Source organism: Papio anubis, chromosome 10, assembly GCF_008728515.1.
Source record: "Papio anubis isolate 15944 chromosome 10, Panubis1.0, whole genome shotgun sequence".
Taxonomy (NCBI): Eukaryota; Metazoa; Chordata; class Mammalia; order Primates; family Cercopithecidae; genus Papio; species Papio anubis.
The window spans coordinates 3,205,243-3,231,239 of NC_044985.1; the positions used below are offsets into that span (position 1 = coordinate 3,205,243).

A 25,997-nucleotide genomic window follows, 5' to 3' on the forward strand; every position below is an offset into this window, starting at 1 on the left:
TGTTTGAAGTAATATCTATGATGTGTTTGAGATAAACACATATCTCCCGTAGGCGCCATTTACTAGTTCCAGTGTCATAGATGTAGAAACCGAGGACTTTGATTAAGGAATGAGTAGCCTGGTTGCATGTTTAGGTTGAGCTTCTCAGACAGGAACAGACATGTAAGAACCTGAAGGCATCCAGAGGAGTAAGTCAGCCCCTGTTCCTGGAGTGGAGTTGGGGAAGGCTGCCTGGAGGAGGTGATGTGAAGGGCCGGCATAGTCTGGCATTGCTAGGGAGGCAGAGTTTCCTAATGAAGACTATGGGGGTGTGTGGTGACCCATGGTCGGTTGCCCTCCCACCCAGCTCAGACCTTCACTTGGCCCCAAGGTGGGTGGGTGCTGGCCAGACCTTCCCCCTCCCCTGCCCTGGTTGCTGGGAGCTGTCACTGCCCCCCACCCACAGCTGTGTCCTGGCTGGGGCTGGGCTGGTGCTCTGCTCCTCCCCAGCACAGGCTGTTCCCCGCCTGAGCTCAGGAAGCAGGTGATGAGGGTGGGAGGCGGGTGGGCTGGAGAAGCAGATTCCACCCTGTGTTTATGGCCAGCGTCCTGGAGCCGGGCTGAGAATAGCACCCACACTTGTGTGGAGGGACAGGTGGGCGGAGGGCTGGGGCCAAGGGTGGGGTGCGTGCCTGTGGAGACAGGCTGTCCTCAGCGAGCCCCACCCAGTACAATTGAAGTGGTGGAGGGTCGCCCTGTGTCACTGACGCCCCGCGGCCATGCCCTTGCTGCCAGCCTGCGGGGGTGGCACTGGGATGTGGAGTAGTGGCAAGGCCCGTCAGGGCTCCTCATGTGGCCACACAGCGGGTTGCACCAGGCTGGAGTTGCTGGGATGGCCACGATCTTCAGCTGTTTGGTTGATTTCCATAGGGCCTTTTATTGGTTTACCCTTTTCCCGAAGGGGCCCAGGGTAATGGGGTGGCTCGCAGGGTCCCTAGAGAGCTGCAGGCAAGGAGACTGCAGAGGGGAGCTTGACTGGAGAGAGGAAGGTGGGTGGTTGGTATGTGCTGTTCCAAGGAACTGGCCATGCTGCAGTGGACTGTGAGCCGCAGGAGCAGGTGCACCGGGCGGCAGGTGTGGGGAAGGCTAGTGTGGGCTGGGGGTGGGGGGAGTAGGGCATTGGGGGCTAGGGTGGGAAGACGGCAGGAATTTTCAGCCCTGGGTGGGGGGGATGGGGAGAATCCAGTGCCAGTGGCTCTGCTGGGCCCTCGTACCTGATCATACTTCACCCTTAAACACCCTTGAGGGAGTTCTTGGCTGTGACCAAGTGATGAGACCCAGTAGGTCAGGGAGTTGAGCTTACCTGCCCGGGGCTGCACAGCCCGGGCCTGCTCCCTGCACCTCTTGCCCCAGCAGCGTCTCCTACCAGAAGGGGTCCCTGGCCAGCTGCCCAGACTAAACGCCTTGAGCTGGTCATCCAGAGTGGGCAGTGGGAGGGATTGAGGGGCAGGTGGGTGGGGCCGGGGCATGATAGAAACCTGACAGTGGGGTATGTCCAGTTCACCCCAGCGTTCCCGGCCATTGTGTACCCACCTTCCTCCTGCACATCTCTGGGCACTGCAAACTCACTGTTACCCCAACACATGTCCCCATCTGGGGTGATGACCCCCCTTCCCTCTCATAGCTCAGGTGACAGAGTGTCCTTGCGTCCCACCTGGGTCAGTGCAGTCAGCTTCTGAACAGGCGCCCTGCCCACTGTGCTCCTGAAATCTGCACATGTGGCAGCCTGGAGCTTTGCAGGCTGCAAAATCAAGGCTTGGCTCAGAGCTTTCCAGGGTTCCACGTTCCATGCTGGGTTTTAAGGGCCAGAGTCTTCCAGGGGCCTCCATAGTCCTGGCAGCCGAGGCCACATATGCAGCGGTTAAAGCTCCTCACCGCTGGACCCAGGCCTGGGGTTGGGATCCTGGGTCTGGCTGTGTGGCCCTGGGGAGTCATTAAGGCCGTGCCTCAGCTTCCTCACCTGCAAAGTGAGCATATAATAGTATTTCCTGGCCGGGCGCGGTGGCTCAAGCCTGTAATCCCAGCACTTTGGGAGGCCGAGACGGGCGGATCACGAGGTCAGGACGAGACCATCCTACACACGGGTAAAACCCCGTCTCTATTAAAATACAAAACTAGCCGGGCGAGGTGGCGGGGCGCCTGTAGTCCCAGCTACTCGGGAGGTTGAGGCAGGAGAACATGGAACCCGAGGCGGAGCTTGCAGTGAGCTGGGAGAGCACTGCACTCCAGCCCGGGCGGCAGAGCTGCAGACTCTGTCTCAAAAAAAAAAAAAAAAAAAAAAAAAAAAAATAGTATTTCCTTCATGAGGTTATGGAGGGATCCACCATGAGGCTATGGAATCATGCCCAGGGGCTCAGCATGAAGCCTGGCACCTGGTGCTTCAGGGCCTCCTGGTCCTCCCTGCCCCCTGCCACTCTCAGCCACGCCGACTTTGCTGTCCTGTGGTGTCCCCACCGTCCATCTCAGGGCCTTTGCACTCACTGCCTCCTCGGCCGGTGAGCTCTACCTCTTCCTTCTTCCTTTCTGGCCTGATGTCACGCTCCTTCCTCAGGTCTCTGCTCAGCTGTCACTTCCCCGAGTTCCTTCCTAACAGCAGCCGCCCTCTCCCCTCACCCCCAGCCCTTCAGTGCTCTGCTGCCTTTTTTTTTTTTTTTTTTTTTAAGAGATAGGGTCTTGCTCTGTCATCCCGGCTGGAGTGCAATGGTGTGGTCCTGGATCACTGCATTTTTTGAACTCCTGAACTCAAGCCATCCTCCTGCCCTAGCCTCCCTAGTAGCTAGGACTATAGATGCACGCCATCACACTCAGCTAATTAAAAACTATTTTTGGTAGGGGTGGGATCTCACTGTGTTGCCCAGGCTGATCTGGAACTCCTGACCTTAGGCGATCTGGCCCCCTCAGCCTCCCAAAGTGCTGGGATTACAGACGGGAACCCACACACACCCGCCTGCTGCATTTTTGTTGGGAGGCTCACAGCACCTTTCAACATTGCCTCCCTCCTAGAGCGTTGGCTCCTCCAGGGCACAGACCTTGCTTGGCTCCCCATAGAGCAGGGCCAGGCACACGGCCACCAGGGCACGTTGCTGAGTCTCCAAATGCCTGTTGTGAGGTCAGAGTGCAGAAGGGGAAGCCGCCTTCGTCTTTGGGTGGGAGTTGGCAGGGGAGGCCCTGGTTCTGCGCCTGTCCTGCTCTCAAGGAACTGAGTTGTCAGAAGATCCCTCCTGCGTCTGGCCAGCTCACCCACAGTGTGACCACCGCAGCCACCAGCCTCCACAGCCGAGAGGCCACGTCCCAGCTCCGGGGTGGGACTCCTTACAGTGGAGGGGCTGGTGGCTGGGTGGGGAAGAAGCTGGAGGGGGAGGCCTGGGTGCTCGATGGTGGTCTGGGTGGGCCTAACCCTTCTAGAAACTCCTGTATTTGCTGGTGGACACCTGGTTCTGCTGATGGCTAAGAATGGACTCAGCTTGGCGGATGGTCCCGAGGGGAGGGGAGCCAGTCATGATTCAGGGGGTCCTCCAGCCCTCCTGTGTGGAAGGTGGTGGGTGGCTGATAAAAGCCATGGGCTTGGGACCGGTGGGCTGTGTGTGGATTCTAGCTCATTGCTTACTGACATGGGAGTCTCGGTTTCCTCACTGTGAAACGCCTGCCTCCCCTGGTGAGATTTTGAGCACACGTGGTCTTTGGATGAGCGGCTCCTGCTCTGCCATCCGTCCTGCACTGCCCTTGGCTGGTCCAGCCCCACTGGTCACTCTGAGTGTGCTCACCCTAGCCCCCTCCCGACCTGACTCTGGCCCCTGCTGCCTCCACTCGTGCTGTGTGCTCTGCTCTGGGCTCCCCAGGCCACCACAGCCCACCCTGGCTTCCTCTGGGGTCCACGTGGCACCATCCAGGCTGCAGGCCACAGGCTTATCTACAGAACCAGCTGGAATTTCAGGCACCCTGAGAGGGATGAGAGAGAGGACGGGGAAGGGGCCTTCCTGGCCTGGAGTCAACTGGACACTCCTCTGGGGCGAGAGCCTTCGCTTCCAGCTGCAGAGATGCGTGTGGAGGAGGAGGCCCTGCCACTTCCCCTCCCCTCCCCATCTTTCTCAGGGGCAGGCCCGGGCTGCCGGCTCCCATGCAGAAAGGACTTCCAGGGGCCAGCCGGGCTGGGAGGGCTCTCTGGGTTTTCGTTTTTGACCAGCAAGGCATTGTCGTAGGGCTGACGTAATTGGTCAAGTTTTTATTGTCAGTTAAGGATGTAAAAGAGAACACCCAGCACCACTTTTTGCTCTCACCAGTATTTCACAAAGGAAAGGGAAAATCACCAAAAAGAGGAAGGAGATGATGATTTTAGAGTGACAGCCTCCCGAGAGAGGCCAGGCAGCTTCCTCAGTCAGCCGTTCTCAGCAGGTCACCACGGAAAAGCGTGATGAGTCTTTGTGGACGGGTGTCAGGGGACGGAGCATGGGGGCTTGTCAAAAAGGTGGATCACCACGTGGGGGCGAGGCCAGGGGCTTCCTGGGGGTCAGGGACTTGTGAAAAAGATGGATCACTGGCCGGGCGCCGTGGCTCATGCCTGTAATCCCAGCACTTTGGGAGGTCGAGGTGGGCGGATCACGAGGTCAGGAGTTCGAAACCAGCCTGGCCAGCACGGTGACACCCCCATCTCTACTAAAAATACAAAAACTAGCCAGGCGTGGTGACGTGCACCCGTAGTCCCAGCTACTCTGGAGGCCGAGGCAGGAGAATCGCTTGAATCCGGGAGGTGGAGGTTGAGGTGAGCCGAGATTGCACCACTGCACTCCAGCCTGGGCAACAGAGCAAGACTCTGTCTAAAAAAAAAAAATGGATCAACACGTTGGGGCAAGGCCAGGCCTTCCTGGGAGGAATGTCCTCCCGGTTTTGTATTTCATAGCGAAAATCTTTGTCAGCTTTGCATTCTAATCCACAAACTGTCTATGTTTGTTACGTCACAAAAGTGTTTTCTTTACCAGTTCGATCTTTGGATCAAAGCAAGATGGAGTGTGAATCTTCTTCAGCAAGCTCCAGACACACCACCCGCTCCCCCCAGTGTCTGTGTGCCCCAGTTTGGGAGTCAAAAGTTGAGTCTGGGCTTTGGAATTGATCAGGTGTGGCATTCTGGCTCTACTGTTCATTAGCTGAGTGACCGCCCTGACCCTCGGTTTCTTCATCTATAAAATGGGACCAAGAGTCGCCACCTCAGGGTGGCCTAGGAATATGAGCCCAACGGGGAGGGGTTTCCAGGGTGGTGGGCGCCCCAAGGTGAATCCTTGGAGGAGAGATTACCTGGTGGTCACGCTTCGCGCTGCGAGCTTTGTGGAGCTTACCTGGAGGGGCACACGTGGGGCCCTCAACTGGGCTCCGTAGGGAAGGAATGGGGAAGGGGTCCTCTCTGGAGTGAGAACCGAGCTGGCAGCATCTCCCTCAAGGGAAGGCAAGTTGACAGACGCCTGTCCCCAAAGCCAACCCCTCCTGCCACCACCTCATATCCAGCCCGGGGGACGTGGAGGCCCCAGGTACGGGGGCACAGAGGAGCCAGGGAAGGGGGCTGAGGCCTGGCTCAGGTCCCCCTTTCGGAGCAGCCCTGAGAGTGTGAGCTGAGGGGGAGGACCCCATTCCCCCAGAGGTGCTGGGCCCTTCCTGGTGGGGGTGCGTCTTGCTGCCCTGGGCTCGCTCTTGGTTTCCCCATCTCTGGTTTTCTTTCCGGCTCCTTCCTCATTATGGGCTCTCCCCGGCCTCCCTCTGCCTCTTGCTTGTCTCCGTGGCTTCCTCGTGGTTCCCCCACCTTCCTACCGTGCCTAGGAGCGACTGGAGGGCCGTGAACAGGTGGCTGTGCCAGGGAGGGTGTGCGTGAGCGTGTGTGGGCGTCATCTCACGCTGGGGCGCCTGCTGCGTGTACACGGCCGAGCTCGCTCTGCTGTGTGGGGCTCTGAGGGCCGGGGAGCATTCTGGCTTCCTGATGGAATGCACTTATCTATAAAGTCGTGCCTTTGAGAAGTTGGAAGGCATGGCCTGAAGGGTGGCTAGCCACTCCGAAGTGTGCTGTGTGTTCCTGGGACTCACTTCCCAGTGCCCCTGGGCTCTGCTCCTCAGCAGGAACCTGGGCCACTTCTCCCCTTTGCAGCCACAGCTGGGGCTGCTGCAAGGGGTCCAGCTGCCTGTAGCTTTCCCAGGGAGTCTGGGACCCTCATTCTAGCCCCTCTGTCCTTGGCTGCAGGTCTGGGTGCCCTCCCCTCCCAGCCTGAGGGTGCAGCAGCAGCTCTGGTAGGGATGGACGGGGGGCGGGTGGGGAGAACAAGGCCTCAATCGTCACCAGGAGAGTGCTAGCTTCTGGGTTAAGCACTGCTGCTCTGAAGTGGCAGAGCTGCCGACACCTCTGTACATGTGACTTCACTGGGTTCTGAGGAAGGAGAGAGTTTCCCTGGGCTGGCTGAGACCAGGAAACTGCCCCTTGTGCAATCACCAGCCTGGGGCAGGTGCCACAGCCCACAGGCAGTGTGGCCTCCGAAGGAACACTGCGGTGGACTCAGAGGGCAGCTGCTACGCCATGGGTCTGTCTCCTTTCCCACTTCTTGAAGCAGACAGACCTGAGTGATAATGCTTGTTCGCCGCCACCACAAGCCACAGAATCTGATCTCTGCTGCTGCTTAGCTGCAGAGCCAAATCCTTTAGTGCCTCAGCCTTTCCTTTCTTATCTCTAAAGTAGGGGTAATAATCTGTGGCTCTGAGCACGATGGAAAGCTGAAATGCCTAAGAGCGATGAGCACGCCTCTCCACTAAAGGAAATCGGGGCTCCTTGGAGTAATGGCTGATTCCAGGGCTGGGGCAGGGACAGTGCAGGCTAGGCCTGGAGCATCTGCTAGTGCCAGAAAGTAAGGAAGCGCCCACAGACGAATGAGGACGTGTCCGAAACCTCCCACTGGTTGCACTTGGGACGTATGAGCATCAGAATGAATAATGAACACACAACGAAGGACTCACGATATCCGCACCGCCCTCCTCGCAAAGGCAAGACTAGGGGAAGCTCGTCTTTGTGGAATGCCGGGTCACGTGGAGGAGATTGGGTAACAGCGGGTTCCAGCCAAGATAATATTGCAGTGCTTCTCAGACTTCACTGCGCATACGGTGCGCCAGAGGGACGTGTTAAAGGGGACACTCTGGTTCAGCAGGTCTGCAGTTTTTCCTCTCCCCCAGGCTCTCGGAAGACTGTGATGCAGCTGCCCACAGACCTCACACTGAACAGCAAAGAATGATGGATAGTAAAGGCAGTGTGCAAAAAGTTCAACAACTTTTTGCCTTGCCACAGTGACCGTGATTGCCCTGCAGATGACTAAGAGAAAAGTGACCTTTCTTTCCAAGAGACCTGGCAAACACGACTCAGGCCCAGCGGTGGAGCTTAATACAGCTGTAGTGTGGTCGGAAGGCTCAGCCTCCCCCTGCAGGACTCTCGCCAAAGCAGCGTTTAACCTGAACTTCCTCACAAGGAAACAATCAGGTGGACCCAGAGTGTGGGGCATCCTCTAGGCGATTGGTTTGCACTCTTAAAAAGATACCAGTATCGCGAAAGAAAAAAATAAAAAAGGATAACATTGATAAATAGGCGTACGGGGAATATTGTGGACTCAAGGAACAAGAGACCCGATCATCAGAAGCAATATGTGAGCCGCAGTTGGATCCTAGACCCAGACACAAAGAGCATTTGGGGGACACCCAAGGATATTTGAATGTGGACCGTGTGTTAGATGGTATTTTAAAATACATATTGGACGTACTGGGGATGTTCATGGTATCATGGGCATTTCAGAGCGTGTTCTTGTTCTTAGGAAATCTGTTGGAGTATTTAGGGGTGAAGTATTCTGGAGGGAAGGTCATCCCAGTGACCGTTCCGCTGCTTACCTTCTGTTGGCTGGGCAAATAGACAAATGCAGGAACTGTTTATATGAGAGAAGAGTGACTGGGCGCGGTGGCTCGTATCTGCAATCCCAGCACTTTGCGGGGGCTGAGGTGGGAGGATCACTTGAGGCTAGGAGTTTGAGACTAGCCTGGGCAACATAGTGAGGTCCCGTCTCTACAAAAACTAAAAATGCTAGCTAGGTGCAGTGGCCTGTAGTCCCAGGTACTTGGGACGCTGAGATGGGTGGATCGTTTAAACCCAGGAAGTCTAGGCTGCTGTGAGTCGTGATTGAGCCACGTACTCTAGCTTGGGCAACATAGCAAGAAAAGAGAAAAGCAAAAAAAAATAAAAATAAAAAAATAAATAAAAAATAAAAAGGAAAGAAAGAAAAAAGCAAATGAATGTGACCAAGTGGTAACAGTTGATTGGTGAATCTGGGCGAAGGGTAGATGATAGTCCCTATAGTATCCTCTCCACATTCTTTGAAGTTTATACTTTGCAAATAAGGAGGTGGGAGGTTCACATGAGATGTGGAGGTGAGTGGTGGGCTGAGAACCTCTTTTCCTCCCTCTGCTCTCTCGCTGGGGCTGCTGCGGCCTCCTGCATGGAGGCCTAGATTGTTGGAGGCCACCGAGACCCTCCAACTGGAGGTGTGGAGCAGGCTTAGGCGGCTCCACTGTCAGAGTGGGGATGGGGAGGTGTGAGCAGAGCCAGGAGACGGGGTCCTGTGTGTCTGGATGCAGGGGCAGCTCGCATTTGAGAGATGGGCTTGGAGGAGGGTTATGTGCTGGGGAACTAGGTGACTATGGGGTCTGCAGGACTGTCCTCAGACTGGCTCCCTCTGCCCCTGGGAGTTTAATACTCCCCTTGTACCCCTTTCACCACTGCCACCCCAGCCTGATATGCCAGACAGCAGGCAGCCTCTCGGGGCAGGAGAGGGGAGGTGGAGGGCCTTGTATCCCTTCCCCTGCCTGGGTGCCCACCATGGCCTGCCCATACCAACCCTGGTCTCGGTGCAGACTTGGCCTGCAATGTCCCTGGCATCTCCAGCTGAGTCCCTGCAAGACCTCAGAGCTTGTGACCAAGGAAGCCTTCAGCTGGCCGTCCTGCCCTCTGTATCCCCTGCAGGGGCCCCTGGAGCACCAGGGCAGAAAGACCCCCAAGACCAGCCCTGTGTCATCAGCCACAGCTCCCCAGCTTGGCTGACCCGAGCTGTGTGTGGGAGAGGGTGAGGAGGAGGGGCGAGGAGAGATTGACAGAGGGACAGCCGCCGGGAGTCAGGGAGCGAGCCTGGACCCAGAGGTGGGGGGCGGGGGTCGGGGGAAGTATCGCCTTTGTCCTGTTCTAGGGGCCCTCCCTTTCGCCTCTTGGGGTGTCTCCCTTGGGACTGGGCCCAGGGAAAGCCTGGCCGGGTGTCTGACAGTGGCCTTCCCCCTGCCCGCCCTCCCGTCCTCTGTCTGTGTCTGCCTGCCTAGGGAGCCTCGGTGTGAGAACGCCAGGGCGGCAGGGTGTGCATCCTGTCCCTGTGGCCCCTAACCGCAGGCTCTGCTGGGAGGAAGGGGCGAGACGGGGCTCACTACTCAGCCCGCCCTTCCTGTGCAGGCGAGTGGGGAGGAGATGATGCGGAAGGTGAGGGCCTTATGCATTTTCTGGGGTCTCAGCAGCTGGGGGGTGGGTGCCTGGGAGGGAGATTTGCTGGATGAGGGCCCCCTTCCATGTGTGTGGCTGGGGTGGGGTGTTGGGAACTCTGCAGCCACTGAGATGCCTCCAGCCGCAGCAGGGACAAGGGGTGCCGCTGGCTGGTGGAGGAGCCCCTAGCTTTCTGCCTGGCCCTGGCCAGGACCAGAGTGGCTGAGAATGTGGCCCTCACCCCTCTTCCCCTGGGCTTTCCTCCTGGGCCCCTGGGCTGGTCCTTCTCATGGCCCAGGGAAGTGCTTATCCCTGCCCTGGGCTATGCCATTCAGACTGTGGGTGTGCGTCCCACAAGTGCCGGGGTCCCACTGGTCTCTGGGGCCGATGGAGGGATCAGAGACCCCAGGAGGGGCTGCTGGGGCCCAGCCGGGTGAGCCCGAAGACCCGGCCCTCCTCACTGTGGCGGCTGGAACTCCCGGCCCCTCCTGCCTGGTTGGTGTCAGGCTGTGTCCTGATTTGTTTGTGCTCACCTGCCATCTGTCACATGGAGATGAGGACAATTCCCTTCTGAGGAGGCGGCCCTGGTGACTTGAAGTGCGTGCATGGTGGGTGGGTGCTGTACGTGGTGAGCTGCTCCTGGCTCAAGCAAGACAGGCCTGGGCGCCCTTCCTCCCTCTGGGTTCAGTGGCCGTGCACTGACTGTGCCCCATGACTCACGCTGTGGGTCAGGGCCTTGCCTGCCACGCGGGGGCTGTTGGAGGGTGGCAGGACTCCCTGTACCCACAGGGAGTGGCTGATGCCAGGGCCTTCTGCCCTCTCACTGGGCCATGAAAAAGGCCCTGGCGGATGGCTGGGGAGGGGCCCCCGCCCACGGGACGCTCCCACTGAGCCCCTGTGGGCCCTGGCGCCAGAGGCACGGCGCCAACTCAGTGAACCTCCCAGCCTTTCTAGGGAGGAGCCTTGGGCTGGTTGCCTTCCACAGCCGAGGCTCAGCGAGGCTGAACCCTGTGGATGTTTGCAGGAGGAGGTTCTGGAGCGGGCCACGGGGCCACACTTTGTCATTCCTGCCACCTGCCCCCCTGCCCCCGCCCTGCCCTGGGATGTCCCCTCCAAGGCACTTTAGCTCCACTCACATCTGACCTTGGGTTGAGGACGTGGTGAGAGGAAGCTTTGATAGGAGGTGACTGGGTGTGGCACTGATAAGGCTCCTGGGGCTGTTGGCTCTGTGACTGCCTCTGCTTCCTGGGCCTCTGTGTGTCCCGTCCTCTACCAAGTTATCAAAGGCTCCCCTTTGTTTATCCCAGAGCGAGTGTGCCTGATAAGTGTGTGATGAGTGCAGGTGGAACTGACTAAGGTGCCCTCCCCCAGTAACCCTGGACAGAGTGTAAATCCTGGCCTGTGCCGCCAGGCCCTCCTCCTCACCCAACTCCTGCTCATCCTTCAAAACCCAGCACAACTGTGCTGCCCAGCTTTCCTGAGTCGCTGCTGGGCCAGCCCCACCTGGACACCTGGAGTCCCCTGTGTCCCTCAGTGGTCTGCCTGTGAGCTCAGCACAGGGGAGGCCCCACTAATCATGTGTGGAACGGATGGGGTGGGAGATCTGTGTCCCAAGCCTCATGGCCTTGTCCCAGCTCCTGTTCTAGGGCAGGGGGTGCCCAGCTTGTTTTTCCCTGTGGTAGCCACACTAGGAGCTCCTTGAGGATGGGGACCCCAGGCCACATCCCTCATGGATGAAATGGGGGTATGTGCAGTGAGGATGGCATGTGGTCAAGGCCAACCTCGCCCATCAGTCTTCCCTGGGCCTCGGCCATGCTGCGGCCTTGTTGTTCCTCCCATTTCCAAGGTAGGGGCACTGGAGCACCGAGAGGTTCAGCAGCCTGAGGTCCTGCAGAGTGGGGAGACCGGCTCAGCCTCAGGCTTCTGTGCTGTCACGCTGTCACGCCCTCCAGCCCTCAGGGCTGAGGGCTTTCTGTACATTACCCTTCCATTTTGCCTGGGAGGAGCCTGAGACTGAGACGCAGGGTGTTTTGTTTAGGGTCGTGTCTCTGCCCTCAAAGCCCACAGCTCAGATGAGCAGCAGCCTTGTGGCTGTCCTGTGCTTAGCCCTGTGTGGGTGTCAGGGACACAGAGATGACTGGAAGACTGTCCCTGACCTCAAGCTCTTCCTTCAGGGTAAGGGAGCGAGGTGCACAGGCACATCACATAGCAGTGAGGAGGGTCCCAGGCTCTGAGTGGTACAGAGTGTTTGGAGGGAAGGAGAGATCAGGGACAGTTCACACTGATGTCACCGAAGTAAGGTTTTGAAGGATGCATAGGAGTTTGCCACGTGCAGGTAGAGCGTGTGCATCTGTGACTTCTGTCTCGCATCTTGGGATGCCATCAGCCTGGACCCGGTGTGAGGGCTGGTGGTGTCAGTCAGGCCTGTCCCCCAGCTGTGTGAAGGCTGCTCTGCAGGCCTTTCAAGAATTTGCCATTTCTTGAATATCATGGGCCAGGTACTGCTCTGCACTTCATAGACATGATCTTTGTAATCCTTGATGAGGGTGCCAGTGTTCACTTCATTTTGTAGATTGAGGCTCAGAGAGTAGCTGTCCCTTTTCCCAGGGGTCTTCTCACTGATGGCTGGAGTCTCACCTGGGCTGGAGAATCTCCCCGGTTCTCCGGCTGTCGGTGCAGAGCACACAGCAGTGTTTGGGAACTGGGTCGAGAGTGTGTCTGTCTCTGCACACCTTGGGAGCCCTGGGGGCCAGTGTGGGAGGAGTAGACCGGGGACGTTTGCTGGCTGAGTGTCTGTCTTCCTGGGGAGAGGGACAGCAGGGCGTGGAGGGGTGTCCTGCCTGGTGCTCCTGCCTTGGGAGCTGGCCAGCCCCTGCCCTGTTTCTGGGAGCTTCTGGCTCTCTCTGGTGGCTCTGGTAGACTTCTGGGAGTTCTTTTCCAGCCGGTGGTCTAGTCCTGTCTTTCGATGGGGGGTGCTGTGGGGCGGGCACCTGAGCAGAGGGGCTGAGTCGCCCACCCAAGCTCTGTGCTGAGCCGGGCGAGGCACCACCCCAGCTCAGCCTGCTTTCTGGACGGTCCCTTCTGGATGTGGCTGCCAGGGAGGGGCGGCAGTGGGCGCCTGTGAGTTGCGCAGTGTCCATTTTCTTGCTCATGTGGGTTTTGTTTTGTTTTTTCTCTCATCCCAGTGTTAGCCCTTGGCATCCGGCTGCACTTGCCCGATGGGCTGTGTCCTGACCACTGTAGAACAGCATCATCGGTGGCTGCCTCCCGGTGCCCACCTGCCCCCTGCTGCCACTCTCACCTTCCCACACCATCCTCTGTGACCTTTGGTCACCTTGAGCAATTCAAAACTCCCCAGTAAGATGCTCCATCTCTGTGGTCTCCTTTCCTTTGTTGCAACCTCTCCCCTCTGTCTGAGCTGCCACCCACTCCAGGAAGTCCCACTGACTGCCCAGGCTAGATGAGATCTCCACCCCAGGGTCCCACAGCCTTAAGTGTTCCCTCATGTCAAGACAGAGACCCACATCTCATTCCTCTCTGCTCCACCAGCCAAGGTGCCCAAGGCCAGGCGCAGAGCAGGTGCTTGGTGAGAGATGGCCAAGAGCAGCTGGCCTTGCCAAGGCTCCTGGACTGGGCGGGGGAAGTGCAGCGGGCAGCATAGCCCTTGAAAGGGTCAGCAGGGTGGGAAGGGTCCTGGCTCTGTCCTGGTACCAGGCATCCCTTGGTCTGGGACCCTGGCCTGGGCCCTGGGCAGGCAAAGCTGATGTTCCTGGCAGCATGGGCTGGCTCTGGGTCTTGGAAGGGAGGGTATGTCTGCCGGCCTGCTGGCCTCGGCAGCTGCTGGGCTGGCCTCTTGCTCCTGGGGCTCCCCTCTGCTCCTGGGCCCACCTTTTTCTCCCTTCGCTTTCCACTCACACCCCCACCCCCATTTCCTTCTCGTTCTTGTGAGGCCTTGCCCACTGCCTGGGAGAGGCCTCTGCCGAGACGTCAGTGTTGGCCTTTCTGCTGCCATGACAGAGATGCCTCCCGGGCTGAGAACGGGTGTGTCCCGCCGCCATCTTGGTCTTCCTGTCTGCTCTCCTGCAAACACATCTGGCACTCCTCATCCCTTTTCTGTGCCTCAGCTCTTTGTGTTTTTCTTCTCCTGCTCTTTCCTACCATGCCCCTGCTCACTGCTCTTTGCCTCTGTATTTTGTCTCCCTGCTCCCACCTCTCTCTCCGTCATGTGGAGCTCTCGGGTTGGAGGAGCAGGGCGCACAGAGGGAAGTCTGGGAGAGCGTGGTGGTCAGCAGATGCTCTCGGGGTCCTGGGCCAGCGCGCTCCGTTCCCCTTCTCTGCCCTTGCCCACCCATCCTTCACCTCCTTCACCTCCCCCTCCCCCTCCCGACACAGCTGAGGGAGGAGGACGGCTGCCACTCATCATGGGGGGCTGTGGAAGGTCCACCTCTGAGACTCTTGATTGGGAGCAGAGCTAGTGGCTGTGAGCTCATGTGTGTGCCCTTGTGTGTGGGGTGTGCAGAGCAGAGTGCCTGGGGCAGGTCACATCTAAAAACCCAGTCAGATTGGAAGCAGACTCTGCGTGGCCCCCTGGCAGTTCCTGGCCACCCCTCGCTGCCCTGCTTGTTCTGGGATGGCTCCTGCCGGTTCAGGGCCTGCTCTGCTGTTGCCTGTGGCATTCATGGGCCTTGGACCCAGGGAATAGAGTCATGCAGAGAAGTGAGGCTGCCCCTGCTTGGCCCCTCCCCTGCTTGGCTCACTGTTCAGCTGCCAGGGTGGGGGCGGAGCACCCAGGGGTACAGTGTGAGATCAGCAAGGAGGGTGCCCGATCCTTCCTGCTGTCTTTGAAGCCTCCCTCCTCCTGGCTGTGGTCACTACGTCAAGCCTGTCCTGAGCTCCATTTTTGGCCTATTGTCGAGCCCTGGGTAGAGGGTGGGGAGGCCTGAAGACCTGGTGGACCCAGCCGTGCCCTGGGGAATTGCAGCCCTGGGTGGGGACCCTGGGCTGGGTAATGGTGGCTGGAGGCTTCCCAGACCCCGTCTGTGCTGTTGGTGACTGAGCACTCTTGGTTTGGCTACTCTCCTTTCCAAGGTAACACTCTCCCCTTCTCTCTTGGCTTCGGCAGGTTCTCCAGAAGCTAGGAAAGGCAGATGAGACCAAGGATGAGCAGTTTGAGCAGTGTGTCCAGAATTTCAACAAGCAGCTGGTGAGTGTGGGTGGCCCTTGGCCTTAGGGAGTTTGTGAAAATTCGGCTGCCAGCTGGAAAATGGCACAAGCTGAATTTGTGGAGTACGAGAGCTTGGAGGAGGATAATCAGTTGGGCTGACAAGATCATGTAAGACTTCCTGGAGGAGGCAGCCCTGGCAATGCATGCTGGGAAAGAAGAGGGTTGGGGTATGTATGCTTTAGGTCCTTGGTAGGAGGCATAGTAAGGGTAGTTGGGGGGGGGGGGGGGTGGGATAGGAGCAGGCAATAGATTGTGGCCAGACTCGGGGAAACTTTGCATGTCAGGGGCAAGTGGGAGCTGTAGAAGCTTCTTGCCAGGAGAATGGCATCTGCAGCAGTTAGCGTGGGGGCAGAGCTGGCTGGATTTGATTTGGGCATCTGCTGAGCATGGTGTGTGCCTGGCTCTGTGGCAGGCTCAAGGCTGGGCTGTTGGGAGGCGTCCACAGCCATCTCCAATTGGCCCGGGAGCATTCTGAGAGAGGGCTGAGAGCAGCTGGGAGGGCTGGGGAGCAGCTGGGAGGGCCTGGGAGCATTCTGGGAGAGGACTGGTAGCATTCTGGGAGATGGCCGGGAGTAGCTGGGAGGGCTGGGAGCAGCCAGGAGAGGGCCGGAAGCAGCTGGGAGAGGGCGGGAGCATTTGGGAGACAGCTGGGGAGCAGCTGGGAGAGCTGGGAGCATTCTGGGACAGGACCGGGAGCAACTGGGAGTGCTGGGAGCATTCTGGGAGAGGGCGGGGGAGCAGCTGGGAGAGCCAGGAGCATTCTGGGAGACAGCTGGGGAGCATTCTGGGAGAGGACCAGGAGCAGCTGGGAGGGCTGGGAGCATTTTGGGAGAGGGCCGGGGAGCAGCTGGGAGGGCCAGGAGCATTCTGGGAGATGGCTGGGGAGCATTCTGGGAAAGGACCAGGAGCAGCTGGGAGGGCTGGGAGCATTCTGGGAGAGGGCTGGGAGCAGTGGGGAGAGGCCCCAGGGCCAAGTCGGCCTTGGCTTGCCAGAGGGGCTCAGCCTGACAGGCTTCCCTGGACAGGAACTGGGGAGCCACCTTGGCTGCTTGTCCTTTAGGCCAGTTATGGGAGGAGTTTCAAGGCCCAGGTAGACCCTGTGGCAGGGATATCTACTGCCTCTGTGACCCTGGACAATTCCTTCCCAGGGCCCCTTGGGCCTTAGTTTCCTCACCTGCAAAATAGAGGCTTGAACAAGAAACATGGTCTTAGGTTCTGATTCCGTCTCTGGGAAGTCCCGTGGCATGTCCCTACTCAGCTGGCTTCATCGGGTTGTGGGTTGCTCTGAAGGCCCTTTAGGAGTTGCTGTGGCCGTGGGCCAGGAACTGCTGTGTTTGACAGACATCTTTGCAATCCTTGAAATGGGGGCCGATATTCTCCTCATTTTGCAGATGAGGCGCTTGAGTTTCAGAGAGGTTACGCACAGCTTCCAAGGCTATGTAGCTGGTGTGTAGCTCTGCGGCCTTTGGCTCACTCTGGAGTTTCCTCTCTGGAGCTGATCCCTTGTCCTGAGGGCAGCTGGCTAGGCTGGGGAGACAGGTTAGGGGTGGAGTTGGTGGGGGCCCCTTAGAACAGGCTGAGCTGGCCGGGCACTGTGGCTCATGCCTGTAATCCCAGCATTTTGGGAGGCCGAGGCGGGCAGATCATGAGGTCAGGAGTTCGAGACCAGCCTGGCCAATATGGTGCCTCTACTAAAAATACAAAATTAGCCAGGCGTGGTGGCATGCGCCTGTAGTCCTAGCTACTCAGGAGGCTGGGGCAGAAGAATCTCTTGAGCCTGGGAGGCAGAGGTTGCAGTGGGCCGAAATCGTGCCACTGGACTCCAGCCTAGGCTACAGAGCGAGCCTCCGGTCTCAAAACAAACAAACAAACAAAAAACAGGCTGAGCTTTGACAGTGAGGGAAGCACAGTTGGGAGCTGAGGCTCTGTATGGCCTGGCCCCAGGGCTGAAACCACAGTGGTGCTGTGTCCACTCTCCCTCAGAGTCACCCTCTCTGGGCCTCTGACTCTGGGCAAGCGGTCACTCACTGCTCCTTGGACAAAGGGGTTAGACAGAGAGGCCAGGGCTAAAGATAGCCAGTGCTTCAGGCTGCCAGGTGGCTGCTGGGCTGTGGGTGTGGAGCAGTCCTGAGATGGGCCTCTGTCTGCCCTCGGGCTTGGGTTTGGTGGGGCGACTGGCTTTTCAGGGGCCAGGGCTGGCAGTTGGGGTGGGGGTTTTAAGGTTGTGTTCAAGGCTGGGGCTAAGGCAGTCAGCCGGTTCTGGATTTGATTGGTGTGTGGGGATGGCAGGGTGTGGGGGTGGGGGTGGGGACCAGGCAGGAATGGGGCGAAGGTCACTGTTGTTGGGGGAGTGAGTTCAGGAGGCTACAGTGGGCTTGGGGGCCCTGGGAAAGGAGAGAGAGAATGGGGCGTGGGAAGACTGGAGGCAGAGCTTTTTTTTGCTCCTGATTCTGTGAGCCCCAAGCCTAGTGGGCCCAGCGCTAGGAGGGACAAAGATGGCAGGTGATTCAGTCTTTAAAGAAGCAAAACTCCCACCACTTCCTATGGTGGTGGGGGGCCCTAGGTGAGGGTGTAGGTCACCCTGCTGTCACCTGCTCTCACAAGGACCCAGGTGCACAGCCCCTCCTGGGCCCACCGGGCGCTGGTCACAGGAGCACCCCTGCCTTCTGCCGCTGCTCTGAGAGCCCATGGGGCCTGCTTTCCCCTCCCCCAGAGCACCGCACAACCAGCACAGACCCTTCTGGAAGCCAGCCTGGGTCTCCAGGGCATCCCAGCTCTTCTTCCTAGGGGCCGTCTGTAGCTCTCCAGGCCGCAGGGCTGTCATTGCTGTTTGTCTGTCACTGAGGTGGGGCAAGTCTGATTCCTTCTTGTCCCCAGGGCCTCCCCAAGGTTTTGCTCAAAATGGGCATCCCTGGCTATTGCGTGAAGGTCATCCCCTGAATTGATGGCCGAGGGGTGAGAGTCAGAGCTGGAGCCAGAGGGGTCCATGTAGGAGGGCCGTCCCTGCCCCTAGACCCGCTGGGAACACAGGGACTTGGGTGCTCAGGCCACCCGTGGGGACTGATCTCCAGGGAGGCCCGGACAGGGCTTGCGGATGCTGGCTGAGCCCAGCCGCACTGGAGCTGCTCCAGGCCCTTCCTGACTCCCCCAAGTCCTGTAGCTGGGACACGGGCCAAGGTGGGCAGTGGCTCCCAAATCTTATCTTCCCCTAGCTGGGCTCTGTGAACTCTGGGACCTCCAGAGAACTCTTTCTCAGATCCCTGTTTAGGGGCTGAGGGAGCCGGTTTGGAAGCAAACACCACTGCTCTGTACTGGCCTGGGCGCTGCTCTGCAGGGGGCAGCTGGCTGGGCCTCCGTCCGGGGAGGGCTGTGTCCACCCTGGGGACTGAGGAGGAGCTTAGGAAGCCAGCTGCAGTGGGCACAGGGAGGCAGCGCTCCAGCTGGCCCCTCGCACATCTGCGTGCCACGTGCCGGCGCACAGCCCAGCGTTGTTTGGGAAACACAAGGAGCCCTGGTACGGCCTGAAGGCCAAGGCCGGGGGAGCACAATGACCCACCCCATGGGGACTCCTGCTGCCGGGGGGTGGGTGAGGGGAGGCCTGAGAGGTGTGGCTGGGATGGTGGAAGCTTGGCAGGGAGAGAAGCTGGATCTGGAAGATTTGGTGACATCAGGGGACACAATAGCATCCCGTCATGAACACACTAATCCTCGTCTCAACCAACAAAGCCTTTAATTGTGAAGACTTAGGGTGGCTGTGTCAGGAGTGAGGTGGACCCTTCTTCATTCCTCGGCCCCGCAGGGTCTCCATCCGACCCCCGAATGGAATTCCAGGGAGGTCTCCGTGTCCGTGGAGAGCTCTTCTGTTTCTTCACTCCGTCTCACATCAGCGGGCCTTGAACTGGGATGTTCGTAAAGATGATGATTAGCCAGTGTTTTACATCCTACTCTACGGGGGATTAAAGGCATTGTAGAGATTTTTTTTTTTTTTTTTCACATGTCCTCTCTTTAAATTATATACCCTATGTGCTACTCTGAAGCTCTCCCTGTGGATGTCTCTACTATCACACAGAAGCATTCATCATAGTAGGCAGATCTGCGTGTTCTCAGGGCCGCGTCACTACCCATTACCCACAAAACACGCTGCGGGCTGCGTGCCCAGGCTCGGAGGGTCTCGTGGGCTCTCCCAGTCTCTGTGTGACTGGGCCGGTCGCCGACCCTCTATCTGCTTCTTTGCTGCCAGGTGAGGCAGTGGTGTTGAGAAGACCACCTGGAAGGTGCTGGTCCCCAAGGCACCAGGGCAGGAAGAGCAGCCCCAGCTAAGGACAGGGAAAGACCTGCAGTGGGGAGACAGAAGAGGGTTTGAGGGTGCTGGGGGTGAGCCTGTGGAGGTGGCTGGGTCCCTGCTGGCCTTCGCCTGGAGATTGACCTGAACGGATGGGGCCCACCTTCTGGCTCTTGCACAAGCGTGCAGCTGGCCAGACTGGCGCTCTGCAGGCATGCTGGGTCTCCTGGGACCATGGCCAGCTGCCTCTCCTCCAGGGCAGGAGGTGTGCAGAACATGGGTGTCCCTGAGGCTTGGGCTGGCAGCAGGCAGAGGAGGTCGGGGGGTACCCTTCCACTATGAAGGTCAGCCTCAGCCACTGTCGCTCTCCCAAGCCCCCTCTCTGCCTCGCGTTCCTGTCCTTAGCACGAAGCCCATCTCCTGAGGCCTTCCTTCAAGGTCCAGAGCCTGGCCTGTCTCACTGGATCTGAGGAGAGCCAGGCAGGGATCATTCACCTTCCACTGAAAGACGAGGAGAATGAGGTTCAGAGAGGCTCACTAGCTTACTTAGGGCTGCGTGGCTAGTAAAGGACACAGCTGGGTCTGCATGGCCTCAAAGCCCATGTGCAGCCCACTCTTTGCACATGGCTTCTGGAAGCTTCCACAGCTCACTGAGCATGGTCTCAGACCTCAGGGCTGGCATCGCCTGTTGTTCACCCCTCCTGGAACCTGGCGTTCTCCACTCAGCTTTCCTGGCTCTGGTGTTGATGTCCCAGAGGGACTTGAGGCCTGGCCCATGCTTCTACCCTCTCCGCTGGTCTTGCTGTCTCAGGAAGCCCCTGGAGGCTACTCTCCCAGCTCAGGGAGCTTCACCACCCAGTCTGCTGCCCCCTCAGCCTTTTCCCTCTACATCCTATGTCCCTGTTCTCAGCTGGGCCAGTGAGTCCTGGCCATGACCCCTGCATTCTGCCGCCCTGCTCTGATGCCATCTCTTCCTCGGGTCTTCTGTCCCTGCACAGGCTTGCACTGGGCCCTCTTGTCCTAGTATGAGGCAGTGGGAGCTCTCTGTCCTTGGGCACCACCTGAGCTTGTGCAGCAGGGGGCCTGGCGGTCACCACACCTGCCTTGTCCATACTCCTGTGCTCGTTGCTTACTTGTCTGCAGCTGTCTGAGGGCAGGTCTGTGAGTGCTGGTGCTGCTGCATACTGCTGCTGTGCTGTGTGTGTGTCATTCAGCCGTAACCCCAGCATGCCATCCCAGAGGGGGGGATCTTTGTCTTCCTGCCTTCCTTCCTGTGCTGAGAATGGCATCTGGAAGAGGGCAGGTGCCCACAAACATGGGCAAGGGTGCCTGTGGACACAGGGCTCCTGAGGCAGGAGTGGTGGCCGTAGCTGCTGTCCTGTTGGGAGGTCAGCTGATCAGGGGCTGCTGTCAGGAGAGCAGCCTGGTTCATTCGTGTGAGGATGGTAGGAAGGAGAGGGGTCAGGGACTGGGTGTGCCTGACCTCAGCCTTGACCTTCTCTTTGCAGACTGAGGGCACCCGGCTGCAGAAGGATCTCAGGACCTACCTGGCCTCTGTCAAAGGTAGGAGGCAGGCAGGGCGCACCTGGCCCATGTACAGCTGGTGGGTACAGAGCTGGGGAGGGTGGGACAAGGGCTATCAGTGGGAGGCCCACATACTTCCTTTCTGCCCCACAGCCATGCACGAGGCTTCCAAGAAGCTGAATGAGTGTCTGCAGGAGGTGTATGAGCCTGACTGGCCTGGTAGGGATGAGGCAAACAAGATCGCAGAGGTGAGCATGGGACAGGTGTCCCTGCCCTTCTCAGAGGGCCCTCTGGTCTCAGCTCCTGTCCCACTCTGCCGTGCCCTCTGGGACAAGCCTCTCTGGTTCTCAGGCGTTCGCGTGCTGTGTGCCCTGGGGCAAGCTGCTCTCCCTCTCCGAGGGCACCCTCTCGGAGTGTCCTTCTCCTGACTCGCCCTCACGCCAAGATGGGGCAGATGGTGGATCGTGGTTGTCCTTATTTGTGTATTATGGCTCACGACTCACAAGGCCTCCCTGGCTGACCCCAGTCAGTCCTCAGTGTATCTGATCCTCACAGTCACCCCAATAGGGCAGGAACTTTTACCCCATCTTACAGATGGGGAAACTGAGGCTCTGAGAAGCCACCGAGCTGTGAAGAGATGGGGCTGGGGCTGGTCCCTGCAAGGAGAGCACTGGGGCGGGTGTGGCCCAGCACCCCTGGTGGCACTGTCGTGCTCTTGCCTGTCTCAGAACAACGACCTGCTGTGGATGGATTACCACCAGAAGCTGGTGGACCAGGCGCTGCTGACCATGGACACGTACCTGGGCCAGTTCCCTGACATCAAGGTGAGAGGCCCACTTGCTGGGACCTTCCTGTCGGTCTCAGGAGCTATGGGAGAGGCCTCACGGCACGTGTGTGTGTGTAATGTAGCGTGTAATGTATGTAATGTAGCGTGTGTGTGTATAAGTATCTGGCGTGTATTATATGTGTAATGCGTGTGTATGCGTAGCGTATTAGTAATGTGTCGCGTGTGTACTTGCGATATTAGTAATGTCGTGTGTGTATGTGGTAATGCGGCGTGTGTATGCGTGTGTGTATGTATGCCGATGTATATGTGGCATTAATGCGTGCGTGCGTGTCGCGTGTAATGCGCGTGTGTATGCGTGTATGCGTGTGTATGCGTGTATGTATATGTGGCGCGCGGCGTATGCGTGTATGCGTGTGCGTGCATGCATTAATATGTCGCGTCGCGTGTGTGTGTCTCGCGTGCGCGTGTGTAATAATGCTGGCGTCGCGTATGCAGCGTATGTGTGTATGCGTCGTGTAATGTCGCGATGCGTGTGTATGTGATGCGTGTGTGCGTGCGTGTGTGTGTATGCGTCGCGTGTGTGTGTCGCGTGCGTGTGTAATGCGTCGCGTGTGGTAATGCGTGCGTGTGTATGTGTCGTCGCGTGTGTGTGCGTCGTGTGTGGCAATGCGTCGCGTGTGTGTATATGTGTCTTAGCGTGTGTGCGTGTGTGTGTATGTATTACGCGCTGGCGTGTAATGCGTGTGTGTGTGTGTATGTATTAATGCGTGTAATAGCAGGTAATGCGTGTGTGTTGCTGTAGGTAAGCTGGCTCTATAGCGGTGTAGAAAGATGGAAGTACAGGGCCTGGCGTTATTATTGTGCCTGCAGGTCCCCTGTGTTTATACCATGTGTGCTTGGAAGGGTATGTGTGCATGTCACCTGTTGTCTGGGGCTCCATGTGTGGGTGTGTTTGTGTGGTTGTGTGCATTCACAAAGCCTGCTGTCTCTGCTGGGCCTGGGTGAGTGCTAGCAGCTGGCAGTGTCTCTGGTCTCCACCGAGGTGAGTGGTGCCCGGTGATGTGCACATGGAAGCCTGGGTTGACCATTGGGTTGGACGAGATCCCCTTGGTGGGCAGGATGGGGGTGTCATGCTCATGCTCATGCTGGCCTCAGGGGCCCCCGGTGCAGATGCCTCAAGCTCCCCGAGTCTGATTGTTGGTGGCTCTGGAGATGAGAAGCCAGGGGCCAGGCCAAGGAAAGACTTGGCTGACACGTCACCAGCTGGTGGACACAGACACGTGGGCTCATGGGCAAGGAACTGGTTTCACGCAGCGGGACTGGGCTGCCGGGAGGGGGCGAGCTCTGTCACCAGGAGCGTTCCAGCAACAAGGGCTCGAGGGTTCCTGTGGAGCTGGGGTCTCCTGCCCTCCCTGCGGGTCCATCCAGGGTCCACTAGACCTGAAGCCTCAGCAGGGGTGCCAGGCCCCGCTCAGCACCCTCCTCTGTCTGCCCTAGTCACGCATCGCCAAACGGGGGCGCAAGCTGGTGGACTACGACAGTGCCCGGCACCACTACGAGTCCCTTCAAACTGCCAAAAAGAAGGATGAAGCCAAAATCGCCAAGGTAAGGGCTGGAGGCCGGTCGGGGCCGCGTCTGTAGGAGGCTGAGAGAGGGTGGGTGTCTAGGACTCCAAGGGTGGAGCCTTCCTCCTGCCTGGCCCCAGGTGGCTGAGCTGGGGGTGGGGACGCTGCTGGGCCCAGGCCGGTGAGTGAGAGGCCCCTGTGGGTGCCTGGGTGAGGTCCACTGTAGGCCCATTCCTGCCCCCACCCCTGTGCCACCCCGGCCCCTCAGCCCTGATCCAGGCCACCAGCCAGCCTGAGAATGGGCCTCTTGGGTTTCCCTGGAGCGGCGCCGCCCTGCCTGGCGAGCCGGGTGGAATTCGTCACACGATCCCAGGCGACCTGTCCCTGGCTGGAGCGAGCCAGTAGGTGCAGAACTGGCCCCACTCATCCTGTGATGCGGGGCTGGGGCGGCCCCCTCCTCCGGGCAGGGCCTTGCTTGCTGGCCCCCTGTGCTGCTAACCACAAGCACCTTTTGCCTCTGCAGTTGGAGTTCACCCCCTCTCCTTGCCCCCTCGGGCTCCCCCTAATTCTGTCGGCCTCAAGGGCCCATATCTGCTTGGGGCGGCCCCCGCGCGTGGGGCGTGTGGACGTGCATTTAATCTGTGTGTCTCTGTTTCTCTCTCCCTACCTCCCTGGTCTCTCCACCTTCCTTTGCCTTGACCTCCCCACCCCAGCCTGTCTCGCTGCTTGAGAAAGCCGCCCCCCAGTGGTGCCAAGGCAAACTGCAGGCTCATCTCGTAGCTCAAACTAACCTGCTCCGAAATCAGGTGACACTGGCTTCTAACCTTGCACGTGCTGGCGCCTTCCGGTCTGTCGTCCTGTCCTCTTGCCCTGCGGCGGAATGCAGGGCTGGTGTCTGAGCCCGGCCGGGGCAGGGTTTTTCAAAGGCCTTCCCTGGGAGAGCTCCTGCTTCAGAGGAGACCTGAAGTCAAATGTAGGGGTCAAAGAACTGGCTGAGGGGCTCTGGGTGACCTGGGTGGGGGCATAGGTGTGCCCACTCCGTGTCTGCGTCTGTGGTCGTTCCTGGAGACTCCTCTGAAATCCTAGTGGTCCAGGAATGCCTCTGAGCCATTGGTCCTCTGTGAGGGCTCCTTTGGGGAGGGAGGCGACATCTTCAGGCCCCTGTACTGCCATACCTGTCCTTTAAGCCTCGTGACAACTCCGAGATCATCTTGAATTTACTGAGCAGACAAAGCTGCCCAGAGAGGCACATCACAGCTTCCTCCCGGGGCCCCAGAGCCAACGGTTAGGGGCAGGGTTGGGGTTCTCCTGACTGAAGCCCCTGCATCCTTTTCCTGGGACTTGCGGTCCCCGTGGTGACTCTGCAGGAGTTACTGGGAGGACCCTCCAGTCTGGCTGGGATGCTGAGACCTGGAGGGGAAGCATGGGTCCTCGGCCTTTGGGGATTCATGGAGGGCAAGTGACCAGCACCCCAGTGTTCCTGGGGGACTTCCTGGAGGAGGCTCTTTTTACAAAACTCCTGGGCCATCTCACCATCCTGGCCATAGAGCTATGGTCTTCTCAGCCCCTTGTCCTCCGAATGGGTCACAGTGTGGCCAGGGACCTCTGGATGCAGTGCCCTATGAGAGGTGGGTCACGTGGTTTTCTCTCCAGTGAAACTGAGGCACATTTCGGGTCAGCGTAGTCACAGCCTGGATGCGGCCCTCACACTTCTTCACATTCCCGAGGGGCCAGCGACAGGGGCCCGGCCCAGGAGGTTGGGTTTCTCTCTGGGCAGCTGCCCCATTTTTTCCAAGCTGCCTGTTGATTTCATCATTTTCCTGGAGTGCCTGTGACATGGAGCGCTCTGGGTGGGCTTGGCATGGCTTGCTGTCCAATTTCTTTTTCTTTTTTTGAACGGGTCTCACTCTGTTCCCCTGGCTGGAATGCAGTGGTGCGATCATGACTTACTGCAGCCTTGATTTCCCTAACTCAAGCAATCCTCCTGCCTTAGTCTCCCGAGTAGCTGGGACCACAGGCACACATCACCGTGCCTGGCTAATCTTTACATTTTTTGTAGAGACTGTGCCGCATTATGTTGTCCAGGCTGGTCTTGAACTCCTGGGGCTGAGCGATCCACCTGCCTCGGCCTCCCAAAGTGCTGGGATTACAGACATGAGCCGCTGCTCCTGGCCTGGCTGTCCAATTTCTCACCTGATCTGCTGCCTGATTTATTTTAGGCCAGCGCTGACTTTGGAGGCACTGAGTGCTGACAGCCTCATCCTGAGATCAGGGTGCCCATGGAGAGCCAGGGGCTGGGGGTGATGCCTAGGGGCCTTCAATAGGCCTGAGACTTCATCTGCCTCTGGAGGTGGAGGAGGAACCAGGGGCTGGAGTGCGTGTGCCCTGCCAGTCAGTTTAGCACTTGGGCTAGAAGGGAAATGGGACTACTGACTGAGGGCTGGGGTTTCTGAATAATTTTCCCTGAAACAGGTGAAACATTTTTTTGTGGATGGGAGAACTCCTTAGGAGGCTATGGGGCCTGCCCAGCGCTTTTGGGCTCCTGGGACAGGTGTGGATGGGACTCTGGAGGGAGGGTCTGCCCCCACGCCCACCCTGGGGGAGCAGCGAGAGGGTGAGGCAGGCGATCACATCTTTGGGTGCTGGGCTGTGAATGTTTCACAGTTTGGCCAAACTGGCTGTCTCAATTGGGTCCCATCTTTATTTGAGCACGTCCTCCTTGTCCCCACCACACTCATACCCTGGCTGGAGGCTGGAGAGCCTTTGGACTGACCTGTGGGCAGCTGGCTGGCTGTGAGATGGGACAGCTGGGACTCCGGGGCTGCCCTGCTGGGGGACTTGACTTTGGGGAGACAGTGCATCCTCTCTAGGCTGTACCAGGGGAGCTGGCCGGCTCCATGAGGACCCGGGACCAGTTCTGAGTTGCTCTCCACACCTGCCCTAGCGTCCTGAATGCTGTCCTCGGGACCCCGGGCCCACGTGACTGCTCTCCTCCGTTGTTAGCTTCAGTGGAGCTGGGGTGGGGGCACTCTCTCCTCACGGCAGACATG

The 25,997-nt window shown here is 58.8% G+C and overlaps 1 protein-coding gene across 32 annotated transcripts in view; it reads left to right on the forward strand.

Moving 5' to 3' along the window:
- The window catches only part of BIN1 (bridging integrator 1), a 59,888-nt gene that overhangs the window by 15,973 nt on the left and 17,918 nt on the right, over window positions 1–25,997 (forward strand). For 16 of the 32 annotated variants that reach the window (XM_009185094.2, XM_009185097.2, XM_009185098.2 and 13 more), the window contains exons 2-7: window positions 14,688–14,768; window positions 20,580–20,634; window positions 20,749–20,843; window positions 21,324–21,419; window positions 22,880–22,987; window positions 23,661–23,753. In XM_009185094.2, the coding sequence (XP_009183358.1) occupies window positions 14,688–14,768; window positions 20,580–20,634; window positions 20,749–20,843; window positions 21,324–21,419; window positions 22,880–22,987; window positions 23,661–23,753 (528 nt within the window). Of the gene's footprint in view, window positions 1–9,213; window positions 9,566–14,687; window positions 14,769–20,579; window positions 20,635–20,748; window positions 20,844–21,323; window positions 21,420–22,879; window positions 22,988–23,660; window positions 23,754–25,997 lie in introns of those variants that run through there. The other 16 variants (XM_009185096.2, XM_003909249.3, XM_003909250.3 and 13 more) reach the window with 3 other exon arrangements.